Source organism: Thunnus thynnus, chromosome 6 (genome assembly GCF_963924715.1).
Source record: "Thunnus thynnus chromosome 6, fThuThy2.1, whole genome shotgun sequence".
Lineage (NCBI taxonomy): Eukaryota > Metazoa > Chordata > Actinopteri > Scombriformes > Scombridae > Thunnus > Thunnus thynnus.
This window is the reverse complement of record NC_089522.1, coordinates 20,050,549-20,069,403: the sequence shown is the minus strand read 5'-3', so window position 1 is coordinate 20,069,403 and position 18,855 is coordinate 20,050,549. Positions and strand designations below refer to the sequence as shown.

General features: G+C 40.4%; 2 protein-coding genes across 3 annotated transcripts; one reads left to right on the top strand and one right to left on the bottom strand.

The window, feature by feature from the left end:
- Nucleotides 1-382: 382 nt before the first annotated feature.
- On the bottom strand, nucleotides 383-9,838 carry spata2 (spermatogenesis associated 2). 2 transcript variants are annotated; one of them, XR_010928688.1, is made up of 4 exons: nucleotides 9,658-9,838; nucleotides 7,791-8,632; nucleotides 2,720-6,776; nucleotides 383-2,641 (listed from the first exon to the last, which is right to left on the bottom strand). XR_010928688.1 is itself a non-coding variant. In XM_067592456.1 (3 exons), exons 2-3 carry the CDS (start codon nucleotides 8,139-8,141, stop codon nucleotides 5,421-5,423), a joined length of 1,707 nt encoding a protein of 568 aa, XP_067448557.1. In that variant the 5' UTR covers nucleotides 8,142-8,632; nucleotides 9,658-9,838; the 3' UTR covers nucleotides 383-5,420. The 2 variants fall into 2 exon arrangements, 1 of the variants encoding a protein (XP_067448557.1); XM_067592456.1 differs by having other exon boundaries at nucleotides 383-6,776.
- A 1,262-nt stretch (nucleotides 9,839-11,100) lies between these two features.
- rnf114 (ring finger protein 114) lies at nucleotides 11,101-17,086 on the top strand. The gene is made up of 6 exons (XM_067592455.1): nucleotides 11,101-11,290; nucleotides 12,324-12,474; nucleotides 12,755-12,861; nucleotides 14,723-14,837; nucleotides 14,961-15,068; nucleotides 15,181-17,086. The coding sequence occupies exons 1-6, from the start codon at nucleotides 11,154-11,156 to the stop codon at nucleotides 15,244-15,246; spliced, it is 684 nt and encodes a 227-aa protein (XP_067448556.1). The 5' UTR covers nucleotides 11,101-11,153; the 3' UTR covers nucleotides 15,247-17,086.
- The last annotated feature ends 1,769 nt before the right edge of the window (nucleotides 17,087-18,855 follow it).

The following is an 18,855-nucleotide window of genomic DNA, read 5'->3' as shown; positions in this document are numbered from 1 at the left end:
ATTAGCTGAAACACAGACACATTCAACAAATTAAGTTTGTAGCCTTGAAGTCCCCTGAGAGGATGTGAACAGACAAAGCTCTTCACTATCTCGAACAGCCGTTACTGTCAGAGGCACAAAGGCTGTGAGGCTTCAGTGAAGACGTTAGATGGAAACAGTACTGATGTGTGATGGTGCTCGAAAACATAGCGTGTGTGTGTGTGTGTAAACCTCTAATCAATGTTTTTCTAACAGGCCACTTCTCTGAGTAAAATTACAATTCAATTTAGTGAATGCTAACAAAAGACAAAAAAAACAACACACCCATAGTGGTTCAAAAACAGACATTGCATACACCCACGAACTCAAGGCAGAAAACAACTTTTTTTTTCAGAATTTTATTCTTTAAATTATTTTATAAAATCTCATTTACGTTTCAATATATATTTATATATATTTTCACCGATTAACAATTTTGGCTATTTTCCCTTTCCACCCCCATGTATGCCCACATATTGATCGTAAGGTCCATTACCCCTTCACATAGACATTGTGCAATGATCCTCAGTGCCAAGGTAGAGGGGGGAGGGGGAGGAGAGAGGGGGAGACAGTGGGTGAGGGCACATGTGGAGGTTGAGGGGAGAAGAGGTATGGGGTTTGGGCCTTGTACAGAGCATGCCAAGAAAGGGTTAGGGGAACGGGGAATGGGAAAGGGGCTGCCTAACTACACCATCACTGTTAATATCAGCAAGATAACCACACAAAGAGGTAAAGGGAGTATTGACTTCCACAATGACTTGAGTGTGTCCGGTGTGGGTTAAACCAATTATGTTCGAATGGCTCAATGTATTCCATGACACAAAATAAAAATAGCTCTTTTGTTTTTCCAACATCAGTAATTCATATCCACTGATGAATGTACAGTAAGCTCCACAGTAGATATTTACCATTATTACCTATGACAAGTCAGTTGTTCACCAAAAGATTAAAACAGTGCCCACAAACTTTGCAGCAGCCCTGAAGACTGTTTAGCCCTTTGTAGTGACCTACACAAATAATCAGTCCACTGTTCTGAAGTCAGATCCACATCCCATGGTGTGCGGGGTAGGTATCTATGCTGATGGTTCTCTTTCTAGGCTTCTTAAAAAGGTCAACATCCACAGACACAAAGCCAAACTTTAGCAAAACCACAGATTTACGTTACATCGACTGTACATCCGGGCAAGCCACAGGATTTTGTTTTCTACTCCAATAAGATATTTGTTCTTCATTTGGCAATACGATCACTCTTGCGACATGGCTCAATACTTCTAAAAGTCGTCTTTGCTGCTGGTATGATTTGTCATGACCAGAGTCGAGCAACTCAAATATATCTATGATAAATACTCAAACTATTTAAACTATTTAAAAAGGCTTTATCGGATTAAACAAAACAATTGCACACCTCCCTAAGGTCACTCAAGACGTTTGTGATACCCAAGTTAGCCTTAACTAATGCTGACCCAGACATTTTTCAAAGAAACCTTAAGCTACATCCGAACAGTATCAAAACATCCCTTCTTTACGTTTTTTTTTTAACATGAAAAAGACACAAAACTGAACTTTTAAAGTTAAAGTTTTAAAGGGAAGGAATGAACAGAAGTATGAGATCAGACATCACTCCCTATAACCAAACGTGTGTGTTTAGGTATGTCTGTAAGCAAAGCAAAATAAATATTAAATTTGACTTCCAAGCAAAACATGGTTATTATTACAGACATTAACCCTTCTAAGCATATAGTAAATGTGTTGGTCTACAACGTGTGACTTTCTGCATAATTCTGACAGATGCACGGTTCAATATGCTCCATCTTAGAAACTGTAGTGCTTAATCCATACTTGTGTGTTTCTGAATTCTTTCCTTAGCTGTCATAGAACAGGCTATGTGTTTAGTTTATATAGCCTGGCAAAAGTCAAACTTTAACCTATAGACTGTTAAAATACAAAACAATGAAAATGACAATACCAAAAGCCTAAAATACTCCAGAGTAAGACAGCTGAATGAGCTTAAGGCATTTAGAGGTTATTCCCGACAGAGCTTAAAGGCTAGGGTCGCCTAAGCGGTCTGTCAAAAAAACCAGACTCAGACCTTTTTTTTTAAAATGTAATGTGATTTAAAATTAGCCCTTGGTGACTATTAACTGCAACATATTGCATGAATTCTCCTCTTTCACGGACAATCAAAGTTTAATCACGAAAAGTACCCTCTAATTTCATGACACCCAGTGTTTTAAGTGTTAGCAGAGTTTATTTACCTGTGATCACCATGACCCTTTGAAGTATACCAATAGATGAGTTTAAAGAAAGTTCCACAGCAAACGGGAGATTCATTTCATGTGCTAAACCAACAATGACGTGATCTTAGTAGTAGAAGTAGAAGTATTGTTCGTGTATCCAAAGCCTGATATCATAGACCTCCGTTGTTGTCCAAAAACTATTAAAAACACATCACTGAGCCACACCGCTGCACTGGGTGACATGGTCCTTCCCCCAAAAAAGTTTGGTCATGATGGTTTGTTTAGAAACGGCTCCAAATATTTTCATTCTCAGAAGAGTAGTTCCGTGTAAGGCAGACGCCACTATGTGCAGTGCTTCGGTAGCTTGTTGTGTTATATATCACAACCTCTTAACTTTGTACTGAAGTTCTTTGAGGAATTTACAGTGTAGCACAAAGTCAAGAGGTTGTGATATCTAGCACAACAAGCTAACAATGCTCTTTTTATGAAAAACACATTCCCACGCATGCGCAGCGGTGAACGTTTCTCCTGAGACTGAAAATGTGATCACTGTTATCTTTGGAGCCAATTCCAAACAAATTATTGTGACCACAATCTTCAGGGTGAAGGAACATGTCACCTTGTGCAGCAGTGTGTTTTTAATCGATTTTGGACAACAACTGAGGTCTACTGCACATAGGAATACAATATATATCAGACTTGGTATGTACACACACAATACTTGCAAGTAAATCACTTCATTGTTAGTTTGGCTCTGCACATGAGATTTGCTGACCATAAGAAAAATATAGAAAATCACCAGCCATATCATTTAAATTACTCCACACATGCAATCACTGCACAGTACAGGCAGGTGGACACCACAACATGAATCCCTATAGTGCAAAGTCATGCAATGGATATGTGATAAATAATACCTTTGTGAAGCTAAAATGTAGGGCTGAACAACAGAAATTTTATCAAAAGTGCAATCTGGCCTACTGCAATTTTCAAATCGCAGGAGGCACAATATTTGTTTAAGGCGAAATGTGTATCAAAATACAATTTTAAATTGAATATTGTCATGGTGCGGAGATGTCCTGGCCTACAAATCATGTTCTACAGACTTAACAAAACATCTTTGTTTGGTACAGATCCCCGAAAAAAAAAAAAAAAAAAAAATCATACCATAATCATTTTGAGATGTTTTCAATATAAATGAAAATAATGATGTAGAAAGTATCATTCTCTCTAATATCACAAATCATACCGCAATATAACTGTCAAAATATTCGCAATTAGATATTTTTTCGAAATCGTTCAGCCCTACTTAAATACTACATGTGATCAACAAAGTGTCAGAGAGGTATCCATTCAACTCTATAGTCATTTTTGAGCCTGTAGTCTGCGGTGGTGTTGCACTGAACTGAAATATATTGTAAGCCATTTCTGTAATTTGTCTGCAGGATGAGCAAACAGTTAGTGCAATGCAATCCAGTACACCAACAACACTAAATGCATGCTCGGAAATTATGATAAGAGCTCCATCAGCACCTCTCTATCAGTCTCGATCAAATCTAACATTTCAGGCTTCACAAAGGTAGTATTTGCTGCAGGACTACTGTATTGAATTGCATTATAATTTACAGGTGCTCATGTTTTGTGTCCATCCCCTGAATATACTAGTACGACCAGTATACTATTAGTAGTAGTTTGAATGGCACAAGAGACAAACTGACAACTCATGAGTATTTTTGAAGACTGTAAACCTTGTGCTATATCAGAAAACTGACAAAGCCCAGGATTATCTCACAAAATAAATAACCTCTGCTAACCCTTAAAAGTGACTGAGTTAGTTGATTGTAAGTTGGGGTATTATTTTCTATTCCGCCGAAACATGAGTTGCAAATTAGAGAAGAATAATATAATAAATACAATATTTCTTAGGTTTCTAGGGCTAGTTTAAAACCACAATGTTGAACTGGGTGTATAAGCTGAAGCAATTTGAGGTAGACAGAAACCGTGTCAGACTATACACTTTCATACTGTCTAAAACCAATCAATAGGCTCACACACTGTCAAGGACCCGCAAACATTTGGTTTGTGGCCCAGTGTGAGACGTCCTGTGACTCCACCTGAGACTGACGGGGAACCACTGATCTGGTAAGGGGCCACTACAACGTCATGGACCATGGAGGCTTACGGAGTGTGATGAAAGGGGATGGGCGGGCTTGGAACCGACACAACTCAACAGGCTATTTACCAGAAAGAAGTCAAACACCACACATCTTCAACGTCTCAAGTCAACAGCAGCATTTAAACCTCAGTCATATAATCAGAAACAATTGAGGGTTAATTTACAAGGCATAATCTTTTAAATAGAATATATGGCATCTGACCATTGTCTCAGTGTGTCCCTTTGAGAAATTTCCCACCCCAAGTTTATACCTTCAAAATCCCAATGCCAGACCTCATGCCCATTTAACAGTCTCACATTGTTCTAGAGAATAGAGATTAAAAATATAAACTATTGACTTATTGACTTCCAGTGTATGTTTTCTCTGTTTTTCCCTACTATTTTTCAAGTTTAAAAAGATCTCCTTTGTCACAATGCAAGCTCAGAGGTCTTTTCTACACACGCACACACACACACACACGCACACACATACACTCACACACTCATATATATACTGTATATATTTATATATTTATATATTAGAGGAATTTTTAGCTGAGAAGTTAGGCAAAGTATATATGTTCATTTGGACGGAATTCATTCAAAAGGAGAAGGAATTAAACTCTCTTTTCTCCAGTTTCCCTTTTGAGGAGGACAAACTTTGAGGAATTTGGGAAGCGCTACAACATCACATGACTACTCAAGAGCAGGTAGCAAGGTAAAAGGAAGAAGAAATAGATAAAAGGCCTGAATTGTACAAGGCAGAGAGATGGGCAGACGATATGGCTCTCTGTGGCATGTGCATTCCAGGGCCCTACTGACAGCAAGAGAAAATATACAAAGTTCAAGAGAGGGTTAGAGAGAGCGAAAAAGACCATCAGATAAAGGGGAAGATAGTGAATGAATTGTTTAAGCAGGAACAGAGCTAAAGCAATAGTGCAAGACTACGCTGCAGATTAAAGGAGGGGACTAGAAGGGAGAAAAAAAAAAAAAAATTCTGTCTGCCTGATTCATCGGTACACCAGGTGAGATATGGTGCCAGATTTGAAGTTGAGCTGATGGTTGGGCACAAAACTGTGCTGGGGATTCTTTCGCGTGCACATATCCTTTGCATACAAGCCCATGCATGAGTCACATGACACCTTAGAGCAGTTCACACAGGTGTGTGATGCACCTGGCTTGTTGCAGAACCCGCAGCGTGATCCCCCCATGCTTATTCGCTCACTGCTGCTTCCCTTTGGCGTTGTCAAGGCAACAGACTTGCTTGGAAACAGCTTAGTGGACAAAAGGGGTTTCTCCACCATCTGGGGGTGAGGGTGGGGGTGAGAGTGTGAGTGGGTCAGTGTGAGGGGGTGCGGGTGGAGATGGGAGTGGGTGTGAGTATTAGAGTAGACAGAGAGCTTTTCCTTGACAGGGATGTATCCGTCAAGGGGTCGTGGGGATTTGGAGTGGTAGTCCTGGAGGCCACAGCAAGGGGAGGGGTCCACGTCATGACAGGCAGAACAGAGGATCATGTCACATCTCTGGCAGGAGGCCATTGTGGAGCAGCCCAGTCCACAACCCTGACACTTCACACTACCGTGTGCTTTGAGCAGCCACCCATCCCTTGCATCTCGAGGCTCTCTGGATGGAGGTCGAGAGGGGGTCTGCCTTCCTCCTGTCCCCGCGCCACCCCTCTCCGTGTACAAGTCAATCTCATCCAAAGATGACAGGTGGTAGGATGTGTAAGCATCAGCTGGGGGAGGTGACTGAATGGGGAAGAAATCTGCAACAGGGCTATAGGAAGGTGGAGCTGCCACAGAGAAAAGAGATGCTGAGGTGCTGGGCCTGATGATTTCATCCTTCATATCCTCCTCTGCGTCCACAAACAGAGGCTCCTTCCTCAGACTCAATGAGGCCTTCAAGACAGGCTTGCTAACTGCCGCGTGCCAGTGACCAGCCCCATCTGTAACATCCACAGACTTTGACGGTCGGCTACCTCGCCTCAGGTGGTGAGCATGAGGCCTCTCGATATCCAGTGGCCGCACAGAAAGCCGAGCCATATCTGCGCCGAGGCTGTCGCGTCTGCGGAGCGCCTCCGCACAGCCAGCTGCATCATCTCTGCAACCTCTGCGGAGTTCCAGGGCCTCCAGTTCTGAGGCTGAACCACGGGCCAGAGCCACTACCTCTCCCAGAAGACGACACTCTGCCTGGGCCAGGAAGAGCTCAAAAGCCAATTGGCGGAGATGACTTGAGCCTCCTGGGTGCTCCTGCAAGTGGAACTGCGAATCGTGGTCACAGGAGTAGCCAATGGTGCGCATTATGGTTCGGAGTTCAGCATCAGAAATGGCGGACTGCAGATGGTACACATATGGGCCAGTGAAGGTCTAAAAGAGAAATGGGTTAATCAGAATTAGTGTAAATCAATTAAAATAGCTTGACACCATAAAGCTAAAAGCTACCCTAAAAATATGACATCATGTGCTATTCTTGTGATAGCAAAGTGATATTTGGTTTACCATCCTTGATTCAAATAGGACAGACAAAGTAATAGAAACACTTGTATAACATGATACAATCCATCAGCACCACAAACCACAGCCTCCCTCCAAAATGACCATAAAGTTGAATGACCATCTGTATATTAGACAAATATTTGAGGTAATATTCACATACATAAGTTAAGAGTTTGCAATACAAATGGAAAATAAGAATGTTGATGCACCTTCATTACTTATTCTTACTGTATTCTTCAGATTTTATTATTAGGTAACTAATCAGCTAGGGAAACTAACACTATATTTAAACAAAAAAAGTAACTTGCAGCCTACAGATCATCACCATGAATCTTTACTAGTGTTCAAAGATCAGTGCAGTCTTTGTGACCAGTGGCACAGTTACTACAGTGGAAGATCTGAAATAAGTGAAGATGTGAAAAAGAGCTCTTCTCCACCTCAAGGTCGTGAAAGATATCGATGTATACTGTCTGTACAAATTTGTATGGGAAACATTATAATTCTTGACAGCGATATAACCTGTATATCTTTCCATGTCTGCACCTTGAGCTGTCATCACTGGCTGTCCTAGAAAGGTGCACATGTTACTTGTTTTATTCAAAGTATCTTAAACTTGCACTATGAAGTGCTGCAGATTAAATTAAAGGCAACAAAAATATTATATTTTCTCCTATGTAAGTCACTATATTATTCATGTGTTTATTCAGTCAAATTACAACAATTCATACAGAAACTGGGAAATGTCAGCACTGGAGACACACTCCCGGGTAGGGTGATGTTGCGAGCGGATGGCTAATATTGTACCCTAAATATTCCATCAAGTCAGCTTTAACCACAGCTTTAAGTCAGAGTAATATAACAACCCTAAGAATAACCTAAACTTACTTTTATACATCTGAACTCCTTCTTCCAGGGGAAGAGCAAGAGGTTGGTGCAGATGGTTTCCAGGGTGTGGAAGGCTCTCTCCAGGCTCTTGAGGTTACCTCCTCTCTGGCAGCGGAGCGAGCTCTCCACCACCTCATAAAAACGCACCATGCGAAAACGTTGTCCCGGATCTGGCTGATAGGCCCCTAGCAGAGCTGTGGCTGTGGAGAGTAGGGCCTCACTGTCCTTGTGTCTGCCTTTGTCCCCCTCTTGTGCAGCTCCAATCCCTGTGTATTCCCCTCCATTCTCCAGACGCCTCTCCAGTGCCACCACATACCTCCGAAACAGGTCCTCTTTTAACTTGGCATCCATTATCTGCAGCAGACTAACAGTCAGCTGTTATACTTTTCTGAGAGAGCCTCACCCCTTTTCGCATACTCTGCACGAGGATGCCACATTCAAGCACCATTTTTGGTCACCATAATTCACTGTACGCACTGGCACACACTCAACGTTAATAACGTTTTGGAGAGGTGGAAGAGGAATGAGTTTTGCGTCCAATCAGCAGCACATCATCTTAACAAGAGATGCAGTTGTTTGGTGCTTTCAGTTGGCGTAGCTAGGCTGCAGCCTGTAGGGATGCCTTCTTATGGGCATCTCTGGTTTTGGCTCAAAGCCTGACTTGTTTTCAGACAAACAGGCCGATGTCATGCAAGATGAGGTCCGGAGCAGCTTTCACTTCACGCTCTGTTAATGTAGAGTTGTATCTAATCCATTCCTTGGTTTCAGCATGTGCAGAGTTCAAGGTCACTCATCATGAAGACAGAGATATGGTGCTGTGATTCTTCTGGGCCGTCTGCAAGCTGTAATGACACAGGAGAGTATTATAAAAATGGAAATCCGTCATTCTAACACACACAAAGACAGAAAGAAATGTGCCCACATCTGCTGATTAAGTCAGTGTTCATTTAGTCCCAAAGAAAATGCATTTGTATCAATCATCACCAAGTGTTTTTTTGTTTTATCAAATCACTATGTTGAGAGACATCGTTTGTGCTCTGGGTGGGATGATGTGAGGATGAATCGTGTGGGCTATTTAACGTCGGTCCAATAGCTAGTTGGCTTCACTATTATTATCACCATTATACTCTGTGCAACCAAGAAAGAGACCAGAGGAATTACAGCGTATGCAATCAGGATCGGAACTCAATGTTGACATGAATATCCCTTTTGTCGTCCGCCCTTGTTTGCGCCAGAGAGAAAGTGAGATATCGGTGCCAACGTTACATGCGTATAAACCAGGTAGCCTGCAGCTCAAATTGAGAACACTGTTTCTGTTATAGAATGACCCCAAAATCTGCTCTGACGCTTGAACCACATAGCAGAGAAAGAAAGGGTCCTGCTCCTCGTTCCCAGGCTAGCTGGCTGGTTATTCCAGTTACCTCACACACCAAACCTAGCGAGCATCCGTTTAGCGAGTTAGCAGCATGCCCCTGCTAACAACATCATCATGCCTCGCTGTTGCGCATCAACTACAACATAACCAGCCCACCGATTCTGATAATAAGATAAATACTACTAAAACATCGTGATTGTTATTTCTTCATGGATCTCATACCCGACAAAACACGATGCTGTGACTCGCACTGGCCCCCAAATGAGCATAAGCAGTGAACGCCCATTTCAGCGCAGCTAGCTAGCTAACAATTGCTTTAGCTAGCAGGGCGGTCCATCTCCAAATAGAAATCTTTGGCGATGTTAGAGTCAATCTTCTGAACATCAAGCGTAAACTGTGTTGTGACTGTGTTGTACTGCCGAATCTAATTCTGCTTTAGGTGAGAGATCACATTGTTTTGTAACCAAAAACACCACCACACGTACATCTTACCTTTAACAAGTGCTAGCCGCGGCTAGCTACGCCTCCTCAGCTGTAGGAAATTCCCATCATCTGAACGCGCATGCGCACGGTTCTGACAGTTCAGCAGCACTGGGGGCCCACGTGCTGTTTTAGAGTGGATGCAGAGCCCAAAATCATCATCATCAACATCATCACCAAAAAAATCATCATCACCAGCGTTCACCAGCGTAAGTAACATGTATATACAGAGTATATTATACAGAACAATATCAGCTCATGCGTTTGTCATATATGTGTTTACATATATATGTGTGTATATATATATATATATATATATATATATATATATATATATATATATATATATATATATATATATATATATATATATATATATATATATATATATATACACACACACACACACATATATATATAACAGTCTTGAATTATGTATATACATTATATATACATATACATATATGTGTGTATATGTATAAATAATTCAAGACTGTTTTTTACATATCTGTTCTTGAAGTTCTATTAACAGTATATACTGTTCTTATCTTGCACCTTCAATTTCGTTGTACTGCCGTGAATGACAATAAAGACATTATATTCTATTTCATTTTATTCTATTTAACGTTATGTGTACACATAGAAAATATTTAATATACATACATATACGTTTGCATATACATTAATATGTATTTACCCGGAATTAAACAATGTTAAGCCACCCAACAACAATTAAGTCAAGCAAGTGTAGCTTTAGGAAACAGTTGTTGCGCTATATGAAGGCTTCAGTTCATCAACCTTTTTTAATTTTGAAATGTTGCTCTCACTCCCTTCAACGTTGTATCGATTTTCAAAGTTTGTACAATATTTTCAATAAATTTACAGTTATTATTTGTTCAACACAAAAAAATGATTCTAAATCGATAAAGTTTGAGTAATGTCAAGCAAAAATGGCATGCAGCTCCAGCTTTTCTATTGTTAGGATTTGCTGTTTTTCTTGTCGTATATGTTTTATGGAACTGTATTTTGTGAAGCACCTTGTAACTCTGGTTTTGAAAGGTGCTATAGAGATAAAGTTTATTATTATTATTATTGTTGTTGTTGTTGTTGTTATCATTACTATTATTGTGATTGTGAATATCTTTGGGGTTCGTACTGTCAAGATAAAACAAGGTATTTGAAGATGTCACCTTCTGGGAAAATACTATTGTTTTCATTTAGTTTTGACATTTTATTTTATTTTATAGAACAGTTTATCAGTTAATCGAAAAAACAGCCAACAGATTTCTTTTTTTCCAGCCCTAAGTCTATTTATAATGATGGCTGTACTGGCAGAATTAACTGGTTGTCCACAGTTTTAACACAATAAAAACAAGGTGTTTTGGTGTTGTGTGTCGGACGTTGAGTGTGATGACTCCGCCCTCGCGCATAAAAAAAGAAACCAAAACCGTATGACGTCATAACGGGGACGGTTGGTGGCGGACTGACCGACACAGTAAAGAAAAGAAATGGCGATGCTCGGAGGGTTTAGCTCTACACAGCACAAGAAAAACGTCTCTGACGGGAGCGGCGACGTGTCAGAATTTGTCTGTCCAGTTTGTCTCGAAATTTTCGACAGTCCCGTCACAACACAATGCGGACATACGTGAGTATTTTACCCCTTTTCCCCCCGATCGTCCTCCTTTTAACCCACGTCTACCATTAGCGATGCAATGGTACGAGGTAAAAATAATGGCTGGAAATGCTTGTTTTTAAACATGTCTTGCCACCACAGTCGCAAAACATCGACCATATGTGTGTCTGCTTTTGTTGCGACCCTGTAATTATGTTCCTTTTACTTGAATATTTGGAAAAACCAATGCCAGGCTGCTAAATCAGTTTCAGTTTTGTTTACATCAAAGAGGAGGCCTCGCCTGGGAGTTGTAGTTTGGATTTCTATTGCACAGGCTCGTTAAACCATTTAGATGGACTACAAGTCCCTGCGCCCTCTTGAGGTGGGGACTTCCCATTAGATTTACAGGAAGAGCTCTTGAACTGGTCCACTGTGACAGTTTATTTTAATGTCAGCTTATAACAAGTAGAAATAATTGTAAAAAAGCATATCCTTCTGGTTATTTAAAGCCAAATCAAAAGTGATCACAGTTACAGTGACTTCAGCCAGGTAAATTTGGACATATAAGGAATTTGTTTTGTTGTTGTGGTGCATAAGTATCTATACAAAGTGAGAAAATACAACTACCACAAAAGACAGGTGGTATAAATATATAATTAAAATGATACAATACAGAAGTATAAATATATTTTATGTGAAGAGAGCTGTTGAGTTTAAAAAATAGTGTGCAGGATATTGACTGGGAATGTGCAAATGTTCACAGTATTAACGGTATATGTAAGTGTGCAAGTGATTTCACATTAATAGAAAGTGTAGTGTCTGTGAGTAGGGTAGAGTCTGCGTCAGTGGGTTCTCAGGCCTTGTTGATAAGGGCCAGCTGCAGTCAGGAAGAAACTGTTCTTGGAGTGTGAGGTTGTGGTTAGATAAACTGCGGCCTCTTGCCAGAGGGGAGTGTTTGAAAAAGTGTATCCCCAGGATGGGAGGGGTCAGCCATGATGAGCATGACTTCCATGACTTGTTTTCCTTCCTTGTTCATCATCATGTTCCTTAACTCGTCTCTTCTCAGGTTCTGCCAGAGTTGTTTGCAGGAGTGTTTGCGTCCACAGAAGCCTGTTTGTGCTGTATGTCGGGCCACACTTGGCCACTGGACTAAAGCAGTTGATCTAGAGGCCCTCATCCAATCATCTGTGGCGGCTTGCAAGGGATGTGGAGCTCAGGTATGTGTTATGAAAGTGCAAAAGCTGACATAAAGCATCTGAATGACTTGTGTTGGTTTATTGTGAACTAGATTTGGAAATGTGAGGGTTTAGACAGATCACTATCATGTACAAGGCAAGAGGGGCTGAAGATATAACTACATATGCACTTCTAATGATTCTCAGTTTAAACTTAAGTCTTTATATTCAGACAGTAGCAGAGTTCAAACACGAGAGAACGATTATTTAATAATTATATCATGCAGTGGTAGTTGCTGATATGTGTTTTCTCACTATTCAGGTTGGCCTTTCTCAGATGAGAGGCCACACAGCTGCCTGTTCAAAATACCAGGAGTACATTGAGGAGGGAGTGAGGACCACTGCCCAGAGCCAGCCTGCCATCATCAGGTGAAATAGAGAGCAATAAGACAAAACAAGTACTGCGTCGGAAATCACTCCCTCGTTCACTCAGTCACTTGTACCTACATAATTGACACTCAGTAGCCTACTGTATAGTGAGCAGTAAGTTGTTGCCATCACTGACAGGTGTAGCGTTGCGTAACTGTAAGGCTGCATTCAGACCAACTTAAGCCCTGTGTGGAAAAATGAAGCTCTCTTCAGTCATTTGAATGAGAATACTGTGTTGTGACAGGGGGATGCAGACACTGAGGGCTCTGGCAAAAAAGTTGGATAAACTCTTACATTTATTCATTCGGTAGACACCTTTGTCGAAAGCGACGTACACATGAGGTAAATCCAAGCTAAAATAGATCAAGGAGAAGTCTTCGAGAATAAATGCCTCATCTCTCAGTTCTTCCTGACACAAGTACCACAAGACTTGGAGGTGCATGAAGTAAAATATAAGTTTTGCCACAGCAGAATGCAGTGTCATCTGGCCAGTTAAATGCATGCAAGCGCATATTCCTGGTAGATTACTGTGTAACATGAACCTGTTAACCTTGCAATCACTGAGACAAAAGATGAAACAATTTGCCACCATAATAACCTTCCAGAGCTGTAATATCCTCTTGTTATAGTAATATAGACAGCTGTGCACTGTTGGGGCATCTGAGAAGCTTCACACTCATGGATCTATCACTCAAACTGGACTTCCTGGATTATATTTCATAATCTGACTGGTACCTCAAAAATGCCCACAGCAACGCAGCCCCTTGCATTTATTTTCAACACAGGGCTGTTTTCACCCACTAACACATTTATCAAAGATGAAGGCATGAAGCATTGTATTGTTTATTTGTGTATTGTGTATTTTTTGGCAAAAAGTAAAGGTGAACTTTTGAGGCCACTACATACTTTGTCTGTAGTGCAAACATTTTGCACTCAAATAGACAGAAAATAAATATAGTGCACCAGGGGGAGTGATTTCTGACACAGCTCAGGGCTTCACTGCTGGCACAATTCCACATTTCATTTAGGGATGAGCCAGATTTTAAAAATCAAGTATTACAAACTATGTCTTAATACACATAAGGAAATTCCTGGTATATTACAACATGGGTCTTACTGTCCTAGTTTTACCCAGAATATTTGTAGGACAGCATAATGTTGTTCTCATCTCCATCACTGTAAAGATTGTGGACACTAGCGCTCCAGCAGATATAACTTTACAATCCAGTCTGATGTAGCCAAGGAAACACAAGCCTTAAACCAGTTGAACGACAACTTTATATGCTCTATTTTAAACCATCTGCATAACCATCAGGTTGACTTCACAGTCGTCTCACCACATGCCACATTCCTTTGTAAACAAAACAATCATTCTGCTGTTTCTTGTGGAGTACACACACTTATTTGTAGAGTGACAGGTTACGATTACATTGACATTGTTATGATTTATTGTAGTTAAATTGGCCAAAACTACAACAGTGAGATCCAGGTTGTAAGAAACCGATGTGCTTTTTATATCTTGACAATAACGTTAGATCGCTCTGATGACTGTGCTTTCTGGAGAACATTACAAATAAGACAGTTTAAGAGACAGTCATTTGTAATGTTGATGAGAAGACCAATCAGGAAGTGGCCTTTAAAGTCAGTTTCACCTAGTTAGAGCAGTAGGATTAGTTCAGAAAATGGTGTTGCTTTACTGTCATGGAGAAAAAAACAACTGTTATGCAATCACAGTATTAAACATGGGCATATAATCTTCCACATCTGACAAACAAATCTTGTGTGAATCTTTCCATAGAAAAAAATGTTCAAATAGAGAATCAGCAGAGTGTATTTCATTGTTTCTGTTTCTTTCCCACAGTCCAGTGCCAAATCGTTACACCTTCACCTGTCCTTACTGCAACTGCCAGAACCTCGATCAAGACGGCCTGGTTGAACATTGCACTTCCCAGCATGCTCGAGATGCACGCCAAGTGGTAAGAAATCAACTTTACACCGTGATTCCATGAGCTGCCCTTTTAAAAATAAGGTACCAGGCATTGTTTGGATTCAACCATGGTTGATAATTAGTTGTGGATGTTTTATTATTCTCTCTCTAGGTGTGCCCCATCTGTGCCTCAATGCCTTGGGGGGACCCGAACTACAGGAGTGCTGACTTTTTCCAGCACCTGAAGATTAGACACACCTTTTCCTATGATACCTTTGTTGTAAGTGAAGGCGCTGAACTCTATCTGGAGGGGTGTTTTTTGTGATGTTAATGACGAGTTAACTTATTTTGTGTCTATGTTTTTTTTCCTCCTCACACCCATGTCTTTGCAGGATTACTCCACAGATGAGCACACAATGATCCAGGAGGCATTACAGCGCTCCCTTTTGGACAACTGAAGTGTGAAGAACAATCTACCAGTGAAGGGAAAATGGTGATGCCGCATCTTGAGAAGACAGTACCATCATTCATCTATAATGAGGATGGTGGTACTGTATTATTGTGGGTAATCAGTTTCACAGGGAATTGGTATCGTAATTATGAATCTATAGGTTTAATATTAAAAACAAATAAATCACAATTGCAATATGGTTAAAAAAAAAAAAAGCATTCTGTACTGTCTGATGTTTCTGGTGTGATAATATCTTATCTTCCCCCCAGTTGAGCCCGTAGACTTTATAGTTTGTTGAAAATCTACTAAACTATGTTTGTCAAGCTGTTCGTTCATTGATGACATGGTGTCATATAGCCAAAAACTTCCAAAGCTGTAATTAAAATCCCCTGTTGTCAATACTTGATGTAATAAGAGGGTTCTACCACTAGGTGGCTAACTATTGCCAGCAAATGATAAACTTCACTCAGTGAAGTCGTCAAGTAATGTTCACAATAATATATAATAATCTACTCAAGAGTGACTCTGCATGTTAAGAGAGGGGTTTTTCGTTATTCTTTTTGTTTCTGAGTTTATTAGCAGATGTCTTTTTTTCTGTCTTTTTTTATGCTGTTTCTGGGTGTAGTGTGTGTGAGAGAGTGTATGTTCATTCTGTTTTCAGAGATCTACTGGAAAGAATAAATAATGTGGGGGTCAAACAAAGCCAGAGATGGCTGTTTGCTTTATTGTAATGTTTCTCCCTTATGTCTTTGTGCCTGCTGGTAGATCTTGTTTCTGACTTCCAAACTCATAGGGCTAATAGTTCATCCAGAAAAAACCAAAAGATGCAAGTAGGAAACCATCAGTATGTCATAATCAGTCAGTTCAGTGATTTTCATGTGGTGAAGATTCATTTGCATGTTTATGGCCATAGGAGGGCAGTAGAGTTCCACCATTATCTGGCCATCCATGACAGCCACTGGCCCTCACCAGCCTCCTGGCTCTGTTGCAAGACATAATTCAACACAGATTTCATTCTATAAATGTGCTTTACTCGATGTGTTGTTTTCCAGCCTAGTTTTTAACTGGGTTTTGTTCAAATGCAGCATACAAAAATGTCACTGATCTCGAAAAACTGAGGTTTTAGTGGGGTTATTTGTCATAGTTTAACAGAATAACCACAACTTCACTTTTTAGACACGTGATGATGTGACACAAGATTTTAAATGTAACTCACTGTAGTGTGTTTTTCCATGTCGAGTGTCTTGGATACTTCTTCACAACCCCCCCCCCCAAAAAAAAACACTCCCGTTTGTTTTTGCTGGCTTTCATATTTCTCAACACCACTGCCAACAATTCTGAAAACAAAAAAACATTGTTATTATTTGTATGCTTCCAAAAACTGACAGCATGTGAAGAAAATTTAAGTTTGACATTGCTTGATTTTTACTGGATGATTTAATTTTAAATGTTTTAACTTTAAATGTGAATTGTGTGTATCTGTTATTTTATATCAGTGTTGTTCTCCAATGACGCGTAATTGTCACAAATCAACCATATAGTACAATTCTTCACACACACAGTCGCACTGCATTTGTCGTCTACTAACAGGTGAATAAAACTCCATACACCCAGATTAAGTAGCCCTAGAGCAAAACCTAAATGCCTTTTCACATAGTCTTTTGTGCCACTTAGGCCTAGATGTTCGTTTTTCTCTCCAGTAAAATGTGTAATAATTTTGTATGTGTTTCTCATGTATAATGACCTTTTTTTTTTCCTCAATATATCTCTCATTCTCTTATGTCAGCCCTACTGTCAGGGGGTGCTAAATCCTGATAAATTAAAGCTCTTTAATTATTTAAACCCTGGCCCCAGAAATCAGGCGCAGTGATTTATACCTGTGTGTATGAGACGTGTGGGGGAAGAAACAACACTCGCTGCTTTGATGGATGACCACAGTGTGTGTGTGTGTGTATGTGTGTGTGTGAGAGAGAGAGAGAGAGCAGTTAAAATGAAGGGTAATGTGCAGGATGAATCAATGGAAACTCTGGATTTGCTCAACTGTCATAATCAGGGAAAAAGAGGCAAAAGGTGTCTGCAAGTGAAAAGAACTAACTGTGGAATGTATTAAATAAGGCAAGCGTTCAACAAACCTTTGTTCACGTATTAGAAATCAGGGCAGTGCTATGTCACACCAACAATGATCTTGCAATGTGTTTTTGCATGTAGTTGTATGTGCTGTAAGTTTATGATGAAACTCAGGCCCTTCGGTGTACATTGTCCACAGGGAGAGAAAACCCTCTCATCTCTATTCTTTCCTTTGTGCGCCTCTTGTATCTGTAATTACTGTAGCTAAATGATATTACAGCTTCTCACCTAGCTCTACGGAGAATCTCACCCACCAAACTTCTTGATGTAGTCCCCCCTTTCTCTTTTCTTCTCTATACCCCCCCCACCCACCCACCTCCCCCAATCAGGTTTTTGCTCCTGGCAGATAGAGGAGAGATGTTAGCTGTGAGAGAACTAACGAGATACTCGAGTGCTTCTGGGCAGGAAGGAAGTCGAGCCGAAAACATGGCAGAGAGAAGTCTTTCTTGTCTGTTTGGTGGCGGAGCTAAAAAGGGAGAGGGGGGCCAAGGTGGGGAATAGGAATAGGAAGAAAGAGAGGAAAAAGGGAAGAGAAGTGAACACATTGAATAAAAATTTCATAAAGTTCAGTGTGTGGTTTCTTTGATGCGAGCAATAGATAGTGCGTGGAGTCTGCAGGCTCTGTGGAGGCAGCAATTAATGCTACATGTGCCCACGGGCGTACTGCAAGAGGCGTGGGGACGGTGGCTTGTTTTAGAAGTGTGTCGCACCATCACTCTACTCTAGACACCCCTCCACCAGCCTTTTGTTTTCTTTCAATGCATTGTAAACCTCTTCCACCTAAGCCTCCTGTGATGAGGACACTGATTGAAATTCAGCATCCTTGAACTTGTGGGTTCATGCCCCTCAGTGACTGTTTAAATAAGAGCCAGAGGTGTGCAGTATGAAATCAGCATAAGTTCAGTCAACTTTTTTTTTTTTGAAATATTGTTTAAATTGCACACTTTTGATTCATGAGTCAGGACTCTGCAGATCCCACACCCTCACAAAAGGGAATACTCTGTTTTTCTGCTTCATTTTTGGCAACAGTCTGGAAATATTTTCTCTTGGACCAGGTTCAAAAAGATGGCTTCTTCCTGGTTTAAACTATTTCACACCTTTCACACAAGTGTAGAGAGAAAGAACTGGTGCCAATTTAAAGGATAAGTTCACAATTTTCCAAATCTGTCCTAAAACAACAGTCAGGTGCCCAAATGAGCACTGAAAGAGGATTCACTCATATTGATCATTAGAAGAGCCCTTCATAATGCATTTTCAATTTAAGTTATGGGGGACAAAATCCACAGTCCTTGTTTTGGGCAAAAATGTATTTTGAAAAGCTTATCAAAAGATAATATGAGGGCTCAGCAGTTAGTCAAAGCAGGTGGATATCTTCCAAAGCTGCTGCCTATTTAGTACAAAACCTTTTTGTGTTTCTTTGTTGAACTACAGTGGACAATAGTAACAAAACAAGGAAATTAGTACAAAAAGGCTGTAATCGTGGAAGAAA